The 21,658-nt window shown below is 38.6% G+C and overlaps 1 protein-coding gene across 5 annotated transcripts in view; it reads right to left on the bottom strand.

Moving 5' to 3' along the window:
• NRG1 (neuregulin 1) overlaps positions 1-21,658 on the bottom strand; it is a 1,014,779-nt gene that overhangs the window by 30,496 nt on the left and 962,625 nt on the right. For all 5 annotated transcript variants that reach the window (XM_070044598.1, XM_060291365.2, XM_060291366.2 and 2 more), the window contains one exon: positions 3,375-3,504. In XM_070044598.1, the coding sequence (XP_069900699.1) occupies positions 3,375-3,504 (130 nt within the window). The remainder of the gene's footprint in view (positions 1-3,374; positions 3,505-21,658) is intronic.

The raw sequence follows: 21,658 nt of genomic DNA, 5'->3' as shown, positions 1-21,658 counted from the left end.
TAAACTATTTTTAATGTTATAGATGTTTTTAATACAGGGATTAAAAAACAATTAGACAAATTTAACAAAAAAGGCATGACATATTTTGGATAGTGAACATATTCCAATTCTTCCATCAACGTACTGGCTTGCTCTGATGCATCAGTAAAGACATGGTGCAAAAGGGGGATAAAACTGATCAAAATCACAGATGTCAAAGATTTTCTTTCCAACAAGATCTCGTAATAAGCTTTAACGCTTTTCTGAAAGATTATATTACCAAAAAAAAGATACAATAAAATTATAATGCCAATTTGCTGAGAACTAGAAGACGATTAGCTTGGGGGAAACAATATTCATTCGTGGGTTGCTGCTTTAATAACTGTTGGAGGAAGACAACATTTCACTTTAAGATTAGAAAAATATATAACAAGTATTTCTTTCTGGATTGGGCTTAAAATTTAATGAAAAGCTGTGTGGGTGAAAAAAATTCCAGTTGTTGGCACAATACCAAAATGGAACAAATGAACAGCACTTAGGCGATAGCACTTTTTGTACAGGACATGGGAGGGCCACAGAAGAGCTGAAATTAACACGTGGAAAATAACTGCACTGGTTCCTAAGAGGTATTCAGAAACTATCATATATACTCACTCAGCTTGTAAATCTTTGCAAAGGCTACGGTGAAAAATGATCATGTTTCATTATTATAATTAAAATACAGTGGTCTCAGATGCTTTTCTAAAGAAGTAAAAAAGAGAAAACATAGATAATCTGGGTACAATTGTTTAAAAAGGAGAAGCATTTAAAGGAACTATAATTTTAAGTGTTTTTTTCAAGTGATTAAAACGTAGTTAGGTTGTATGTCTATGACAAGGACAGAGTAACAGGATTACGCATATAATAAATGCACCTCATATTTTATAGATTATAATTCTCAGCTTCTGGTATTTTCTATTTTCATAGAGAAAATCTTACAGGAAACTATAAAATTTGGTCACCCCCCATGTACACACTGCTATATTTAAAAAGGATAACCAACAAGGACCTACTGTAGAGCACAGGGAACTCTGCTCAATGTTATGCGGCTGCCTGGATGGGAGGGGCGTCTGGGGGAGAACGGATACATGTACATGTATGGCTGAGTCGCCTTGCTGTGCACCCGAAACTATCACAGCATTGTTAAGCGCCTATACTCCAATATAAAATAAAAAGTTAAAAAATAAATTTGGTCATCCCCATTCACTATGATAAGTATGGGCAGGGAGGAATGTTGGGGCTGTATTCACAGCAAGTTGGCAGAACCAAAGTCTAAAACTGACCAACTTTAATTCTTTGCTATAGGTATGCTGAGTTGAATATACTGGTGATCAAAAAGTGAATCTTTAATTTTTTTTTTTTTTTTTTGCGGTACGTGGGCCTCTCACTGTTGTGGCCTCGCCCATCGCGGAGCACAGGCTCCGGATGCGCAGGCTCAGCGGCCATGGCTCACGGGCCCAGCCGCTCCGCGGCATGTGGGATCCTCCCAGACCGGGGCACGAACCCGCGTCCCCTGCATCGGCAGGCGGACTCTCAACCACTGCGCCACCAGGGAAGCCCAAATCTTTAATTTTAAAACAATGAACACTGAGAGTCATAAAATCCTTCAGACCTGAAAGAAATGATTTTTTCTATATACTCTTTCATTTTTATCTTGCTTTAAAGCTTTGAAAAGACTCTTACTTATTAACTTTATCTTGGCTTATAACTATTACCTATATCTATGAAAGGGATATTTAGTAATTGAAATTAGAATTTTACTCTTGTGATTCCTAGTCTTTTATTCACCACAAAAGTAATAAAGTATAAAAAGCATAAGATACTATAAGGATAATAAAAGTAATAATAAAATAAAATAAATAAATAAAAGACTATAGCTACTTTTGTAAGTTGTCCGTTTTCATTGATAAAATCAGCCACACAACCAGCAAAACTTATCTACTCTGCTTCTACTCTATTAAAAGGAGAGATTTTGAGGGCAAAAAAGCAGATCTGGGAGGTACTTGCTTACAGCCCTGAGGTCCCACGAGACATTCTGCACATAGCCCGTGTCTAGATCAGCACAGCGAACAGCAAAACGTTTCTACCGAAACGGCATTTTTGTTTGGTGTTATGGTTTTAAAATATATGTGCTTTAAGATGCATTTTATTACAAACAATGGAGGCTTTCTTAGAAAAGGGACTTAAATGTTTGCATACTATTTATATGATGTAAAAGGGCATTGGCCTCCTTAATGATTTCTTGCACCTTTTTTCTCATTTTGCTGATTGCTCTTTCTGTTAGCTCACCTGTCTCTCTGACAAACTTGTTCTCCTTTGTCAACGTCTGGGTCACAAGCTAGTAATATTCTGGAGCCGGAGATGGTTGTTCTGATGAGACGGGTTTTTTCTCATTTAGGACAATCACTGCTACTTTAGAGCAGTGGGACACAGCTCTTAGTCAACGGCCAAATAAATGTGTATTTTTCACCGCATATTCAAATATCTTTTACCACATCAAATGATTTGAGTCCGTGGCCCACAGAGAGCCTAAATACCAAGCGCAGACTAAATGCATCGCACAATGAACAGGTGCTTTTCAATGAGACCTACTAATTTAACTGCACGGTTCAAATATTTAATGTGACCTTACTGACAACATCTTTGTTTAATTCTGTCTGTTGAGAGAGAATAACTGTGATACTTCTTAATGGTTCGTTAACTCCTTCAGGTCATTGGAGAGAGCGCCATTCTAAATACATCTATAAATAACTGTAGTACATGAAAGAACACTCTTGCCTTCTACATGCAATGATGCTAAACACACTAAATGCCTTTCCAAACAAATGCAAGTTGCTGGTTTTTCATTAGTGAGATCGACCTAAATTCCATTTTTATAAAGGAGTTATAAACGAATAAGCTAATGCCAAGTGTAACAGATGTGTCAGTAAAGAATCTTCTGCCCTTCTGCTTCTTTTAGTTGTCCTATTCGTTTTGCAGGTGACCACTGGGGTAAAAAGGAACATCATCTTACAGCTTCATCCATACATTGGATGGAGACGTAGGTATCCAAAGTTCCAGACCTCTATGATATTTGCACATCTCTCTTAGGTAACAACGAGGAAAACCACGAGGAAAGCAACTTTATAAATATGAAGGCAAAAAAAACCCAACCCACCTTGAAAAAAGCAAAATAACATTCTGGATATAACAGAGAAGATGATAAATGGTATGAACTTTTCACAACACTTTAAAAATAAAACAGCATTATTCAAAGGATGCAACGAAATTGGAAAAAGCAGCAACAATACATCATGAGACATGGAATCATCTCAAAGAAGCAGTCATGGACATAAGCCACACAGAGGATTTCTTACTTGCACAAGTATCTTGAGGGGTTTGAAAGGTCTTTCACCATGAAGCACTCGCCTCCATTCACACAGAAAGTTTTCTCCTTCTCTGCACACTTGACAAGATGGCTTGTCCCAGTGGTAGATGTAGATGTGGCTGGATAAAAGATAAAGAAGGGGAAAGGTTTATACCCATCTTTCCCTCTTCTAAGCAGCCTTTAATCTTAAATTCTCTTAAAAGGAAGAGTTCATATAAGATACGGCGTACTCCACTAAACTTTCAGGCTTAATAAACAACACCAAAGACATTAAGTACTTTCTGGGTGTAATTAAATATAATAAAATTATAAAAGTAATTATAGTTAATTAATTGAATTATAATTAAATAGGCAACAGGTTCAACATTTCTTATAACTAATACTTTATCTTCTAAGGAAGTTGGAAAAGAGAACATCTATTGTCATTAAGAAAAATACATTTTCCAGGAAGCCTCAAAAATAATGACATAAATTCACATCAGTGCAACTGAATGTAGATATCAATTTTTAATGGCAACTAATTAATAAAATTATTTTATTTTGAAATTACGTGATATATGTGTATGGACTTGATATTTTTTAGACATACGTATAGCAAAGAAAAATCCAAGGTGGCTTATTTGTTCCTAATGAAAAAAATATTCTTAATTGAGTATGTATTAATGTATAGATCAGGGGGCATTCTGTTCAAAATTTCCATTCTATTCTAATTTCTACTCAGAAGAATATTATTGAATGTCTGATTGCCATCACGCTTCTGAAGAAATACAAAGACAGTCTAACATTGCTGCATATGTAGAATAAAGCACTGCAAAATTCATCCATTCGAAGTAGGAGTAGAAACAAGTTTTAATTTTGGTTTGCAGCGTCTTCATGTGATAAATCTGATTATTCACTTGCCTTCAATCTTCACAGTTATTGGAAAGTCAGGCTGACACTGATTGCTCCACCATTAGGTGCAGGGATTAAACGAAGCCAAAGTCCTGAGACTGTAAGAGCATTTAGTCTCAGAACTTCTCCCCACTTACGGTATTGGGAGCACCTTAAACACTGCTCAGTCTCAACCCCAAACAGTCTAACTCACAACATCATGTTTATCGCTGACATTATCAGGATGAAATGTAAAACCAACGTGTCCAGCCAATGAAGATTCTATTTACCCTCCCGGGGTAGGGAGAGTCCATCTTCAGACATAAGTTTTTCTCGTTGATTATCTGACTCATTCTTAGTGACTTTTAATTCTTTGTCTTCCTTATCAATTTCTATTTTACGATTTGCGTGTGAAACTCAGATGCCCTTGTTTATTTTATTTGACCTGTCTCATTTTTCCATTTTCTCCTGCCTTTCTTTTTCGTTTCCTTCACAAGCGCGTATTTTGCTTTGACATTTAACCTAATTGTGACCCTAACTCTGCTTGATTTTTACTCTACCTGATTGAAATACCGAGCATCTGATTATTCAGTTTCTAGACGACTCGAGGCCTTTCTTGTCTCTTATTCTCCTGTCTAAGGCATGTTTGGGACCCTTTCTCTGTTCTCACCATGGCTTTCAGGAGGAACAGCAAAGGACAGTCAAAATGATTTGCCCTTTGGAGACATCTGGTTCAAATCCCATCTCCTACTAGCTTTGTGTCCTTGAGTAAGTCACCTAGCCATCCAGATGGTCAATTTTCCCATTTAGAAAACAGGGTAAGGGGACTCTTACAGGACTCTTATAGAGGTAAAAGGAATTGGCACAAAACTGGCATCCGATGAATAATAGCAGGTATGGTTACTGAACAAGTAGGGAAGAATCTTACTTTTGCTAATCAATCAGATGTAAAATCTAATAACAGAAATCTGAAGATTTCAAAGAGGCATGCTCTCCTTGAATCATTATAATGGGTAATTAAGAACTGGGTCAATTTTCAAATTATTCCGACACAAAGTCCTTTTCAGAATGCATTTCCAGAGGTCCAGCTCAGGTCTACAAACCCAACCAGAAGAACCAGGGAGAGAGAGGAGAGAGGTGATGTTACCCTCTGCCAGCAGCTACACTTCTACCATCTTTATCAGGAAGAGGGGAAACATAACTTGCATCCTTTGGTCTATAAAATCATAGAGTAGACGATTTCTACACACCACTTAGCATAGATTTTAACATAATATTATATCTTCATGTGAAAAACTGTTTACTTAGGTGCTATGGATATTTTCATCCATGGCGACTGCTTTTAAAAAAATACTAGGAGGGAGTTTGTCTTAAAGGTTTTGTGCTTACGAGTTTCAACCGCTGACAGGGATCTACAGGATGACAAATTGGGCAGCGTATTTTTGCCGAGGGGACCACCTGCAGTGTTCTGTCACCATCATTCCTGCAGAGGAGCTCTGAGCCTCAAGCAGACCCCAGTGGTCCCTGAATCCCTGACAGGCTGCTAAGAATTACCCCTCATCCAAACTGGGCAGCAAACACTGCAGCGGGCTCTTTCAGGACAAATGCCGAGGCTTTTATTAAAAACAACGAAATCAACCCCGTCCTCGCCAAAGCAGACCCTCCATATTCGTTGCAAACTTACAATGAACATTCGCTGTGACAGAAACAAGAGACGGAAACATCATACCTATGCCTTGGATTTTCTGATCTTGTGTTATCAAATAAGTAGGATTAAGAAATGTGGGTTAAAACTAGAAACAATCCCTTTTTTTCAGTCCTTTAAAAGTATTTTTCGTGACATGATTATCCTTTGAATTATCCTGCAGCTCTGAGCTTTGACACATTCATCTGAAAAATTCTTAGATCATGACTAGACACTAGGAATGGGATAGTTGATAATAAAATAATTCTTGGAGAAAATGAAGTAGCAACTCTCTTACGTGTCATGGACTACCCTGCTTAGCACTTCTATCCTTTAGTAGCAGCGAAAACAAACATGATCATGGAATTGCAAAGCAGCAGTTAACTCCCAGGTGACACAAAGCGTGGACCAACTGGGTACAGCTGTTCTGAACCAACAGCCAAACACAGGAATAAGTTGTAATTGTCAGAAGAACCTGGATCTGGATGGTGATATACGCACCTTTCAGATTTTTGCCAAGTTTCCTTATATATTCTCCTTAGTTGACCGCAGTGCACAGTCAGCCCTAAGCACATCTATAAATTTTGCAGAGATATCCTTTCTCTTTGGCCTATATACGCTGTATTGCTAAGTCAGTTTCCGTTTGGTAATTCCTCCAGAATTTAATGAAACAGACAAAGCAGGTTCTCAAACCAAACTGTGGAAACAGCATTCTTTCTGGGGGAGTTGGCAGGAGTTTATCAGGGGTAAAGCTAACAGTTTTGCCAACAGAATGTGCTTTTGATATATAAAAGATGAACTTCATAGCTGCTCCTGGCAGTAGGTGACATAGATCTCACTCATTCAGTCCTTAATAAAAACTGCTTCCCTCTGCTTTGTAACTAGTTTGTCATAATCTGGGAGTTGGTCAACTTCTAGTAAGTGCTAACTGGACAGCAATTAGGAACAGTGATAAGTGTGACTTTGTTACTTTTACGTTTATCATTTATATGAATGTTTTATCCCAAACGTACTTTACTTGGGATGTTACCAATTACAAAATTATAAGGAAGAAAGTATAAGTACAGCAGTTAACTTGTTACTAGAGAATTTCTTCCGAGTGTTTGACTCTCCACCCCGTCTGTCTTGGTAGTATAGATCAGGACTAATGACCATTCCGGGGAAGTCTGAACAGTTCCCTGACTTAGCCAAGGATTTGGACATTAAGATTACCATTTAAAGATTCCCCAGGGGGCTTCCCTGGTGGTGCAGTGGTTGAGAGTCCGCCTGCCGATGCAGGGGACATGGGTTCATGCCCCGGTCCGGGAAGATCCCACGTGCCGCGGAGCGGCTGGGCCCATGAGCCATGGCCGCTGAGCCTGCGCGTCCGGAGCCTGTGCTCCGCAACGGGAGAGGCCACAACAGTGAGAGGCCCGCATACCGGGAAAAAAAAAAAAAAAAGATTCCCCAAATCCTGCACCAGGAAATAGGACTCCCTCCTTTCTAGCCTTCCCTCCCTTCCCTAACCCTTCTCCTCCCTCCCACCCTCCTTCCCTCCCTCCCTTCTTTTTTCCTTCCTTTCACAGTTCTTTAATGACCGCCTATTATATGCGAGGCATAATAATAACAACTAAAGTTACTGGGGTTGAAAATTGTAAGACTGTAAACCATTCTCCCTAAAAGGAGATCTTCATAGATGAAATGTAGTGAAATGACCCTGGAGTTAGCGGAGAAGAATCAGGGGGCCAAGGCACAATTTTGCCAATTACTAGCTGCGGGGCTCTGGTCCAGCTACCTGCCTCAGTATACTCAGCTGCAAAAATGAGGTATCGCAGGGTTGCTGCAGAGTTTGATAAAACACTTTGTCAGTTGCAAAACTGCACACAAATAGAGGCTATGTTTCCATTACTAACGGCATAAATATGGAACAAAGAGAAGCAAAAACATTTCTGTCCAGACACTGTAAGTACATATAATCAAGCCTCGAATGTTGCTTCTTAGCAAATTCTTCTTCTACAAAATGTGAAGAGATGATCTGATTTGGAGGGGTCGCCACTGAATGATTGCAAAGCATCAAGTAAATATCAATAATTTACTCTAACTTTTTCAAAACCACTGTCAATAATGTATACCCATTCAACTGGCTTACAAAATAAAACTGAAGAACAATTTGAGTTAAAAGAAAAAGAAGCTATCTTAAATGTGTAATTATTTTCAACTTTCCAGATCCACACAATTCTCCAATATTCCTTAAAAAAAATTTTTTTATTGAAGTATAGTTGATTTACAATATCATGTAAGTTTCAGGTGTAATTCTCTAACATTTCTGACCGAGCTTCCAAGTTACACGAATTCACTGTATTTATAATCTTGTGTGTTATTGTAACAGTTTAAAAACTCTAAAATATTTAAAAATAGTATGATGTCCACGGAATATGGGCCATAGTATAAACTTTGTTTATAACTCAACATTTTGGAAATCACGTACTATAGCACACTTTAGTAAATACACAGAATAAAACTTTGAGGAGTAATTGAGTGTTCCCTGCTCATTACTCAATATTTTCCCATGGAGTCACACAGTATTTCCTATAGAATGCCAGCCTTTTTCTGCTCAGAGACAGGCTAAAAAGAAAATAATGCTGGAAGGGACGGTTCCCTTTCTTGCTTGTGTTAAGTGGTGTTTTCCTTATCAGTGAAGTAGACAGCACCAGCAGACCAGGGCCATTACACAAATGCAAACGACTGATAAGAAGCCAGTCTCTTCTTCTTTGACAATTAGCAGGAATTAGTATATGTATAGTGTTTACCCCAAGAAGCAATCATTAGCTCCTATCTTCCCTGAGCGAATGAACCCTGACTAGGAGTTTTTAGGACAATTCTTAACGATTTACTTGCAGAAGATTAAATCACTCTCTGCAGTTTTCTCAATAACATATACAAATATTAACAATTTTTATATTCTAACATGAAACTGTCAAATCGCTACAAAGTTGTAGGATTTTTTTTAAATCCTTACCTGTGATATCTTCCATGGCTAAGTATTTAGAAATCTGCATGCATTCCTGCTCTTTGATCTCCCAGTTTAAAAAAAAAATCTGAAATGATTATTCTTGCTCAGAATATAGCTCCTCAGCAATTATGTACCAGAGCACTTTGAACTTCTACTGGGAAGAAATGCTTATGTGGTTCCTGAAAATGACGCTCTGGCTCAGAAGCTGGGCAGGACAAGCCATGCCCCCTAATGCAGCTTCTATAGGTGCCAACGGAAGGACGGGGGAGGCATTAGTTCTCCAAAGGAAAATCCAGAGCCAGACTCAGAACCACTAAAGCATCACCATTCTGGGTTGGCATTTTTTTGCAAGTAGTAATTCAATCCGTTGCTGAATAGGTACTTGAGAAAAAAATGATAGAAGATCAGAGAAACCCATCCTGACTTGGAGGTTCCCAGAGCCCATCTCCTTGGCCTCTCCTCTACCGAACTCTGCTATAGAAACAAACAGGGAAGCCAGGGAAGAACCATCACGAGACCAGAAATGGAACCAGAACTTTCTAAAGTAGAATTAGGGCATCTCAATTCATGGACCTCAGGACTTGGTAATATGGTAGATTACCTACAAGGTGAGAGTCTGTCCAAAGAACAAGCCGACACCAAGGGCTGGCGGAGGTTAACTGGTTTAAGGAGTGAACTTGAGCTTTGGCATCATAACACACATAGAATGGAAGACCCCAAAGAATCTTCACATATTGTATAATTTATCCCATATTGAAAAAGAGGATACAGATCATCTCAAAAGAACAGTTCTGCAGTCTTTCAGCAAACACCTCCAGCTAAAAATTCACAAAAGTGTACAGGCTGCCCAAGGTCACATAAGTGAATTGGGACATGCTTGTTTTCTGTTGTCTTACATGTACAGCGGGGCTGAAGTAGGTTAATAGGATTGCCTTTAGATCCCTCCCTCCCTTACAAGCTCTCAGGGCAGACCCTAATATTTTTTCTGCCTTCTTCAGCAGAATGAAAAGTGACCCTTGGGTGTTTCTCCTCATAAAACAAAATTCTAATTTTTGTTGTAACACTGAGCTCATTTGTAGCTAAACAGAAAGGAGATCCTAAGTTCCCAGCAGTTGCTGTGTCATTAGATAGTGTTCTCCTTAGAAAAATAAAAATTGTCCACAAAGGTTATTTTTCAAACACAGAAGTGGCTATTCTTTTTTCTTTTTTTCTGACAGCACATTTCACTCATGACACAGTGTAATCATTCTAGTCTACTACTTCTTAGAGCAACATGTCAATGGCATAAATGTCTTCTAGGATGTCTTAGCTTTTCTAAAGAAGAAGGAGTCTCCTCCCACAGTGGATGGCTGGCCAGGTGGTTACAAGAAAACGACATTTTCTTCCTTACAAAGCCAATAATCTTCTCTTAGCTAAGAAGCCAGCTACAGAAATACAGTTCTGCTATATATTTTCTACTAATCACTGACAGTTTTATCTGAGTATAAAATTTCCATAGCCAAAAGTCAACGAACTTTCAAGCTGTCCCTTGAATCTTTTCCTATGAACACGTATTCTAAAAGAGTAAGATTCATCTAGCCTACAAAGCAAATATTAGCAGTCAGCTGACTGGCTTAATTTGATATATTTATAGATCTCATCAGGCTAAAGGTAGAAGGGGCACATTCTTTACTGTATTCTGCATACTTTACCAGTATCAATTTTGTCGGGGGAAGGTCATGTCAATGTAGAAAATGTTAACCTGTCATTTTCCAAATTAGTCAAAAGTTTGGAGCATCATACAGAACACATCAAATCAAAGGGAATGATTAAGGATTCAGTTACTCGGCGAGCTGCTGAAATTACCATGTGACATTTAATGACATAGGTTAATTTATTCATCAACCAAAATACACTTAGAAATGAAAGCAGACGGAAGGTCAAAAGACAGAAACTATGAGACAAATTCATTATCTTATTCATCAAATGAAAAAAAAAATCATGGCATATCAAAAATAAAAGCCATATGGTCATTTCAATAAATAGAGAATCAACATTGATGAGATTGAAAGTCAATTTCTCTAAAACTATCCACAAAGTATTCTTACCCCCAAAGATCAAATCTGAATTTAATCAAGCATCCAGATACAGCTACTAATTTACAGGAAGAACACAGGTCAGAGGAACATATAAAAGAACACCATGGGATGCAATCAGCAAAGCCCAATCTATGAAGAACTCTACAGGGCAAATAACCTGATTTCTTAAGAAAAAATTAAAAGAAGATAAAAAGACAAAGAGAGCTAGAGCTAAAGACAGACCAAAGGGTGAGAGAAAAGAAAAACCTAAAATATAGACATTAAAAAGAGACATTAAACCAATTGCAATGAGTGAAACTTATTTGGATCCTGATGTAAGAGGAAATCTGATCATTGATTACAAAGGGTTATCATTAATTGGTATATGTGTCATATACTACCCAAAGCAACCTACTGATTCAGCGCAATCCCTATCGAACTACCACTGGCATTTTTCACAAAACGAACAAAAAATGCCACAATTTGTCTGGAAACACAGAAGACCCTGAATAGCCAAAGCAATCTTGAGAAAGAAAAACAGAGCTGGAGGAATCAGGTTCCCTGACTTCAGATTATACTACAAAGCTACAGTCATCAAGACAATATGGTACTGGGTAAAAAAACAAAAATATAGATCAATGGAACAGGACAGAAAGCCCAGAGATAAACGCACGCACATATGGTCACCTTATCTTTGATAAAGGAGGCAAGAATATACAGCGGAGAAAACACAGCCTCTTCAATAAGTGGTGCTGGGAAAACTGGACAGCTACATGTAAAAGAGTGAAACTAGAACGCTCCCTAACACCATACACAAAAATAAACTCAAAATGGATTTAAGAGCTAAATGTAAGGCCAGACACTATCAAACTCTTAGAGGAAAACATAGAGCACTCTATGACACAAATCACAGTAAGATCCTTTTTGACTCACCTCCTAGAGAAATGGAAATAAAAACAAAAATAAACAAATGGGACCTAATGAAACTTCAGAGCTTTTGTACAGCAAAGGAAACCATAAACAAGATGAAAAGACAACCCTCAGAATGAGAGAAAATATTTGCAAATGAAGCAACTGACAAAGGATTAATCCCCAAAATATACAAGCAGCTCATGCAGCTCAATATCAAAAAACCAAACAACCCAATCCAAAAATGGGCAGAAGACTTGAATAGACATTTCTCCAAAGAAGATATACAGACTGCCAACAAACACATGAAAGGATGCTCAACATCACTAATCATTAGAGAAATGCAAATCAAAACTACAGTGAAGTATCACCTCACACCGGTCAGAATGGCCATCAACAAATATCTACAAACAATAAATGCTGGAGAGGGTGTGGAGAAAAGGGAACACCCTTGTACTGTTGGTGGGAATGTAAATTGATACAGCCACTGTGGAGAACAGTATGGAGGTTCCTTAAAAAACTAAAAATAGAACTACCATACAACCCAGCAATCCCACTACTGGGCATATACCCTAAGAAAACCATAATTCAAAAAGAGTCATGTACCACAATGTTCACTGCAGCACTATTTACAATAGCCAGGACATGGAAGCAACCTAAGTGTCCATCAACAGATGAATGGATAAAGAAGATGTGGCAGATATATACAATGGAATATTACTCAGTCATAAAAAGAAACAAAATTGAGTTATTTGTAGTGAGGTAGATGGACCTAGAGTCTGTCATACCGAGTGCTGTAAGTCAGAAAGAGAAAAATAAATACCATATGCTAACACATATATATGGAATCTAAAAAAAAAAAAAGAAAGGTTCTGATGAACCTAGAGGCAGGACAGGAATAAAGACGCAGACATAGAGAATGGACTTGAGGACTCGGGGAGGGGGAAGGGTAAGCTGGGACGAAGTGAGAGAATGGCATTGACATATATACACTATTAAATGTAAAACAGATAGCTAGTGGGAAGCAGCCGCATAGCACAGGGAGATCAGCTTAGTGCTTCGTGACCACCTAGAGGGATGGGATGGGGAGGGTGGGAGGGAGACGCAAGAGGGAGGGGATATGGGGATATATGTATACATATAGCTGATTCACTTTGTTGTACAGCCAAAACTAACACAACATTGTAAAGCAATTATACTCCAATAAAGATGTTAAAAAAATTGATATATGTATCAAATGCATTATGGTTATGTTTAAAAATAGCCCATATCTTTCAGAGGTACATGCTGAAATATTTATACATTGAATAATAAGATGTCTGGGATTTACTTCAAAATAGTAAGAGGGAAGGGAAGTGAGTGAAATCAGGATAAAACAAAACTGATAACTGCTGAACTGGATGATGGCTCCATGGGAATTTGTTATATCATTCTTTGTACTTTCATACGTTCAATATGCATGTTTAAATTTACACATATATATGTACACGTTTTAATATATCCCTACATACATTTAAAACTTAAAAATGCAAAAAAATCAATTTCAGCCTTTTCAAAACATGTCTTTATAAAGTGGAATTAGAATGATACTCTATGCAACCTAAAGATGCTGTTAGCCACCAATCTAAATCATACTTAACCCTGAAACTCTTGGAGGGGTGGTTTCCTTAATATCAAGAACAATATCAATATCCTTTATAACAATATCCTTTATAACAATATCAATTTCCTTAATATCAAGAACAAGCCAAGAATGGTGACTACTGGTGCTACTATTTAACACTGCTCTGAAAGTTCTAGCCAATGCAACAAGACAGGAATAACAAATTGTGGTACAACTGTAGGAAATGAGGAGATAAAATAAGCACTATTAGAAGATGATATGATTGGATACCAGTATTACCTAGCAAGAAAACCTAATAAAATAAAAGGATTATATTCACAACAGCAATAGGAACTATAAATCATTTAGGTCAGCTAGGTGTGAACCTAACAATAAATATGCAGAATAGGAGATACTTTCAAAGGGTAATATATTAAGAAGGGGAACTGGGTCTGTGCTTGGGGTAGAAGAAGGCATTATATTAAAGGGAAAAGCAAATGAATTTATGGAGGTAGAACAATGCATGTCATGTTCAGTGAAAGGCAGTAGTTCAGTTTGGGAGATGGATCATAAATAGGGAGGTGAAGTTACTGAGGCTACAAGATAATAATACATCCATATTAAAGAAGCCCTTGGCAACCTGGCTGGAATTAATATTGAATCTGTAGGTCATGGAGAGAGTTGGGTTTTTGCTTACGGCTGTGATTAATAAAATTAACGGTCTATTCTATAGCCTTTGGAAAGGGAGAAAAATGGAGATGAGGAGACCAGTGAAGAAGCTGACACAAAGGTCTAGATGAGAAAGGAAGATTGCTCAAACTAGCCCAGTAATGATGGGAGAGGAATCAGCACCATACTGAAGAACTAACACTACTTTGTATTCATATACATTAAAATTAAGCAAGAACTAAATGCTGGGGTTTGTACTTCACACCTCGTATTGCACCTCTTTCTAAGGCACTCAAACTGCCTAACACACGTTTCCTCTTTATCCTTCACACAATCTAGGATATACCCATGATATTATTAGACAGAGGAACTGCGGGCCATTCTCAATACTCAAGAGTCATTGGTGAAATTAAAATATCAAGTCTTGTAGCCACAACTACATGACTAACGCTTTCCTAATTTAACTATACCACGTCTGTTGATATAAAGGAACCCATGACGAGCAGACAGTATCATAGTTGGCCTGAAATCCTAAGTTACACAGATGATCAAGGTAGTGATATTCCTAAAAGTTATGAAAGCATCTCCCTGACAGGAAGTGATTCCCGACAAATCATTTTAAGTAATCTATATTTTCAGTGTCGTGCATAAAGGCACCTCTATAGAAGTATAGAAAAAAAAATGGGGTCAAGACAACGCAGACACCATCTTCCAAGGGTTCCAGGTTGGAGCCAGGCCTCTTTGATCAGTGGATCTGTAACACAACAAGCTTGAAGAATATTCCTTAGAAAGGCACCTTTGCGGCTCTAAAACCCCAGACAGTCCATTGTTACACACCATTTAGCCAAGTTACAGCAATTCTGTGTTTGTGTGATGGCTGTGGACATAAAGAGCCAAGCTCTGGTTCCATAAGTTCAGCATTTTCCTCACTGAGGCCAAAGGTTGCTGCGTATAAAGGAATGAAGCCGTAAAAGTATGTTCAGAACATAAGAATCCTGCTCTCTAACACTTGGCTAATTTCAGTGTGTGTATTTCCCCAGAACTCCCTGGAGTTCCTTGTTCCCAGGTTTGTGATCAGAATAGCAAAACAAACCTCTCTGTAAGAGGATGTGTCATAAAATGTGTATCTGCAGTGTTTAGGGTCCTAGCACAAATTCTGTGTCACCAAATAACACACAGAAAGCTAACTTTTTTCAATACCGCTATTGCCATTTACACGTGGCCAATCTGAACAGGAATAAAACAAGGTTTCCAAAACACAAATAACTTTATTTACTTATTTATTTTTCTTCAGCATTTTTTTAATTGAAGTATAGTTGATTTACAATGCTGTGTTAATTTCTGCTGTACAGCAAAATGATTCAGTTATACATATATATACATTCTTTTTTATATTCTTTTTCATTATGGTTTATCATAGGGTACTGAATATAGTTCCCTGTGCTATACAGTAGGGCCTTGTTGTTTATCCATTCTATATATAAAAGCTTACATCTGCTAACCCCAAACTCCCACTGCATCCCTCCCCCAAACCCCCTCCCCCTTGGCAACCACAAGTCTGTTCTCTATGTCTGTGATTCTGTTTCTGTTTCATAGATAGGTTCATTTGGAAAACACACATAACTTTAAATGCTTCATCTCAAGAAAGCTTTTTGCCCTGCCCCCCAGAGGACTAGCTGGTCTCATAATACTTAGTTCATCACAGGTCTTGTTTTTCTAAAGAACATATTCTTTTTAGGTTAGACATGGGGATGGGGATGCGGGGAGGAAATGTGACAGTCAAATCCTGTGCCTTTACAGGAACTGGGCCAAAATTATAAATTAACCTTGACTACATTATCCCTAAAGAAGCTTTCCTTCAAGCCTTGGGGTTTTTGTGGTGTTTTGTTTTCAATTTCTGGGCCTCGACACCCAAGCTGAACAGACACCTGTTTTTCTACTGTTGCCATTAAACCTTGTTGTTCAATAAAAAAGGAAACAGACAGGTGCACACTTTGAACTCTTTTTCCAAAGTACACAATATTTTTTTAAAAACTGGGGCCATGTGTTCAGTGTCTTACTGTCATCATCTGGTCTAGCTGTTTTATATATCTACACCGTTCGCTTGTTGGAAAAACTCAATGGAAATCATCATCCTGCTTACAGGGAAACCAAAAACGGCACGCTGAAGTACGTCATGAAAGAAAGGTGGAGTAGAGGTCAAGGTCTTATCTAAGTTGCCTGGCCATTTCCCTACAATGCCAGAAACAAGGAATATTAAGAAGGTCCATATGTAGAATCTTAGTTATAATTTATTAGTTTTTTTCCCTGGCGTTGATATATCTATCTGTGTATATGGACTAATAAAACACTTCCATCTCCTGAAGCTATAATAATTCAGAATGGCTGAGGTCTTCCCCCCTTTCAAATGTAAACCATTTCTGTAGACAGTGCAAGTCTGTGTTTAATAGAGATCTTTGTTCTTTCCATCCATTACTAAGGTGCTTCATATTCAAACACGGATGAGGGAAACAGTGTAAAGCAGGGAAGTGGGGCTGCGTGGCACATCAGCTGTAAGGGAACCACGGCTCTACAAAGCCACCCCAAGTGGCTTCCCTGGTGGCGCAGTGGTTGAGAGTCCACCTGCTGATGCAGGGGACACGGGTTCGTGCCCCGGTCCGGGAAGATCCCACATGCCGCGGAGCGGCTGGGCCCGTGAGCCATGGCCGCTGAGCCTGCGCGTCCGGAGCCTGTGCTCCACGACGGGAGAGGCCGCAACAGTGAGAGGCCCGCGTACAGCAAAAAAAAAAAAAAAAAAATGCCACCCTAAAATCAAAGCAGGCAGAACCCAATTCTTGGCCAGGTCCACTTTGCCAGTTTAATTCCCATAGAGTTCCTGCAGAAGAGCCAAATGTCTTCAGCTGAGATCTGTCATTTATGCAAAAGCTTTTAAGAAGTCGAACACTTTCCAAGACCCACTAGTAAATCTAGTAAGAATCTGCATTGCTCTTCTGCTCACATAGGCATTGCCAACACCTAGTGAGAATTCTCCAGTTCAGTAACTACTGAATCCAGCGACCATAATGGGGAGACACAGGCAGTGTTATGATTCTGAACCCCACCATGGGAGAGTTCACAGACGACAGGCAAGTTCTGGTTATATTCTTAGCAGAAACAAGGCTTCCTAGGCTGTGGAGATCTTATTACTAAGAAGAAACCAGACCTCGGACCCTATTCTTTGAAAAGACCTGTTTGATTCATGGCTTTTCCCTTAAGGACGCCTTACTTCTGAAGAACAGGGAAAACCAGAATGCTTTTGTTCAAAGAGTCAGAGATTTTTTCTTGATTACACACCTTTCTGGTGTGTTGGATGCTCAGTCTCAGGGATGTAAATGTCTTCATAGAGATCAGCTCCCGATGGGTGATCTTTTCTGTTGAGAAACTCGCTTCTCCCTGCACCTTAATGCCTAATGTTCTATACCCAAAACTAGAGCGCTTAAATTTTTCTCAAAGTCTGAAGAACTCAGGGAAGTGAGTCATAGTTCTACAGATGCCACACAAGTCCCTGGAATTAAATGGTGATAATGAAAAAAGGATCTTAATTAGAAGACAGATGTTGTTAGAACTCAGTAATCCTTCACTGCCCCTTCACACTGTTTTCCATTAAAAGGTTATCAGAACCTGTCAAATGGTTACATGGGTCCATCGCAGCCACTAGATTAGGCCTGAAGTGCATGCTTGGGAAGCTAACTCTCTACTTGCCAGAGCACTCTGTGTGTGTGTGCGCGCGTGCGTGTGTGCGTGCGCATGTGTGTGTGCATGTGTGTGCACGTGCGCGTCTGTGACTACAGCTTTCCTTCCTTAGAAAGTCAAACTGCACTCTGTTACCCATTGGCTTTATATTCTTAGATTTGTTTTGTAGAAAAAAAGTGACAGGAACTGAAGGATTCATTGGTAAATATGGATGGAGGCTATTTTGTCCTTAACGCAATCTCATCACTCCTGGAATCAAAGCTCTTTCCCTCTTGGGCCTTTATAAGGCCCAAGATATCCCATGATTCCCCCCCCCATTTTTGCTTTCTAGACTTCTTGTTGCTTTTTGTTTAATCAGTTGACATTAGTTCATCATAAAGCCAAGTGTAATTTTAAGCAGACTGAATAAAAACGAATTCATTATTTACCAATATTACTAAAATATATGATTATCCTTTAAAGTATTTCAAATTCAATTTTATCCTTTGCCAAATTCAATCCTCCAATATCAAGTATCCACCTCGTGATTTTGTCTGTTTTCATTTTTTGTTTGTTTTCAGGATTTGAAGACCATTTCATCTGTGAATTATTTTAGTTGTAAATAACAAATTTTAGTTGCTCAAAGGTGAACCAGCAGACACATGGATGAACAGATGGAAATTGTAAGTGAATGCACAGTGTCAAAATATTTCTTCTAAAGTCAGAACTAGGCATTGGCAAATCCACAGTAATAACCACAGAAAATGTTGGCCATGCGTATTTTTAAAATAAAAAAAACCTTACCCACGAATGTCAGAGAGAAAGTAAACAAAAAAGTAGTCCGATGGTGGATGGTAGAGAAGGAGAGAGAACAGGAAGGATTTTGCTTCTAGGAAAACTTAGCACTTCTCGGGACCCAACGGTGAATCTGAAGTTCAATTCAATTAGAAATGTCTGGGATGCCAGTTTTGTGATATAAATAAGGATGTAACATCCTTCAGGGAATAAACTTAGTCACAGGAGGGGTTTACTGCAACTGGTAGGATTTTTTTTTTTTCGTTATGCGGGCCCCTCACTGTTGTGGCCTCTCCCGTTGCGGAGCACAGGCTCCGGACGCGCAGGCTCAGCGGCCATGGCTCACGGGCCCAGCCGCTCCGCGGCATGTGGGATCTTCCCGGACCGGGACACGAACCCGCGTCCCCTGCATTGGCAGGCGGACTCTCAACCACTGCGCCACCAGGGAAGCCCAACTGGTAGGATTTTTGATGCTCAAGTGAAAGGTGGTTACTTCCCTCGGTTTGTTCTTTCCTGTTGAATGCACCATATTCCTTGGGCTGAGAGGCTAGAAAATTGCAATTTATGGTGAAGTCTAGCTTCAAATCCTGACATGAAGTTGGGGTTTCCTATGCAGAACTATAATAGTAGCAACATGGCAACAAGAAAACTTACAGAAATTGAAGAAATCTAATGAAACGGAATCTATTAAATGGGCAATGTGATCTATGTTGCTGGAATCACATTCTAGAGACAGGTAACCCAAGTATATATGCACAGGTCAAAAGAGAGAAGGTGACTGAACTAGGAATTGTGTCCTGGGTTTCTGACTTGTGGGACCAGTGCTCTAGGCTCTAGATGACACTGCTGACCATTTGACAAACCCTGTGAAAGAATTTATGAATGATCCAACTCTAGAGATACGAAATATACCTGATTTATTAAAATGCTTCCTCTATTTTATAAGAAACTCTGTGACTAGGCATAGCATGAGGTCAGAACAAAGTTCCAACTGTTCTTACATCAGAGAACCATGGGAGCAGAGGTTCAGACGGATGGAATCCATCACTATCATAACTCATGACAAGAAATACCAGGGGTGGCACTGAAGTCTTAGCCATAAGTACCCTGAAAATGATCAGGAGCATTTTATAATCCAAATAACAAAGAGGTCACACCCTCATTGCTCAGCTAAACCTGATGACTTAATAAGGTAAAAATGACATGATCTAAGGTGGATGAGAGAAGTAATCATTTTAGGGAGGTTGACAGGGATCTGTACTGATTCCAAACATACAACTTGCTATGTGTAGCATTTCCAATTCCCCAGGCATACATTAAAATAAGAAACAAGTACCTTAAAAAGTATTCAAAAAAAAGAGATAAGAACAAATATGTCTGATTATCATTCTGCAAAGGTTCCTAGACTCTTTGCAGGCAAGTCCCACTAAATATATCATCCAAAAGGGAAGTTAAATTGAAAAAGAAAAAAAGGTTATAAAAAATTAAATTGGATTGTCATCATCACCTGTGATAGAAACTGCCCTTTTCTGTCCCAGAAGCATGAATGTCAGAAAGAATGTCTTGATTCTTTTACATGGTAGAGTTGAGGTCTACAAGGTACTGCTTGGGAAATGGTTTCTACAGAATGTCAGAAACGAAACCATCAGATTCATTACGGGCTCAAAGAGAAAAGTACAAGGAAAGGGGCCATGTTCAGCTTACTAGTTACTCAGGTGAATTCTCCTGCCTAGTATCCAACTTAAGTGTGAAATCTTAAAAAGTAATGCCATCTTTCTGGGAATACAACCTTTCTGTTGCCTTTCTCATTAACAGAAGAAATAAATCTACCCATTATTAATACTTATATTTCTAGAATATGACCCATCACAAATTATATCCCAATGAAGCTAAGAGCTCAGAAAATATGCTCGCAACTACCATTTCTACTGGGCGTGCTATTTACCATCTTCTGGCTTTAAGGTAATCTTCAAGGTAGGTAAGGGAAAAGCACAAAAGAAATAAGAAGCAGAAAGAGAAGACATTTTATGATTGCAAAGATGGAAGAATTCTCTGGATATTATATTTTCACTTTAAGCATCTTCCTCTTGATATCATAAAACTTTATCCTTTTCTACAGTAATCTTGTCATTTGAAGTAGAAATCATATTCACCTAGCCCAGGAGGTATCTGGCATCAATAATATTTGCTGTAACTTGTAAAGGCACGTCTTTTGCTTTTATTCTTTCAGGGTTTCCTTTTTTGGGGGGAGGAGAAATAAATGCTAAAGAAACTCACAAGTTATCTGTATGGTAAAGGCAATACAATTCTTAGCAAAGAACAAGAAGGTGCATGTTCATTAAATACCTACAGTGTGCCAGATATTCTAGCCCCACAGTCATCACAATAACCCTAAGAATAGGTAACATTTTATCCTTTTCACAGGTGAAGAGGTTGAAAGAGAAGAATCACAGGCCTGTGTTCTCAGTGTAATAAATAAAGTAGAGAGAAGTTCCAAGGCAGGTTGACTGCAAGGCCCATAATATATCCACTGAAGCGTTCCGTCTCATGGTTCTTTCAATCCATAACTACATATGTGACGCTGTAGTTAAAAATGAACAAAACAACAAAACAATGACATCCTTTCCACAGACTATTAGAGAAGCCATATTCTTCCACCTTCCAGAAAGTATCACTTTCTGAATATTTTCCCTACGTTTGTAAACTGTATGTCAGGAAACGAGACTCAAACATTACTTTTAGATTATGCATTCTTAGCAGAAGACAGGAGACCAATGTTAGTCACATCAATGTTATTTTAGTCTTAATTCAGGGAAAATGCTCAGTCCGTATTATCTAGTATTCTATTGTCTGTTTCAGAATAAAATGGTTATCTTTTCCGTTAAACTTTCCTAAGAACCAGAAAACTAAACCAATCTTGAATAGTTTAGTCTAAATTGGGAAAGTTATCAAAAATCTGATGATATGACCATCCAGTGTCACA

The sequence above is a fragment of the Globicephala melas genome, chromosome 21, assembly GCF_963455315.2.
Source record: "Globicephala melas chromosome 21, mGloMel1.2, whole genome shotgun sequence".
Taxonomy (NCBI): domain Eukaryota; kingdom Metazoa; phylum Chordata; class Mammalia; order Artiodactyla; family Delphinidae; genus Globicephala; species Globicephala melas.
This window is presented reverse-complemented; position numbering and strand designations above follow the sequence as displayed.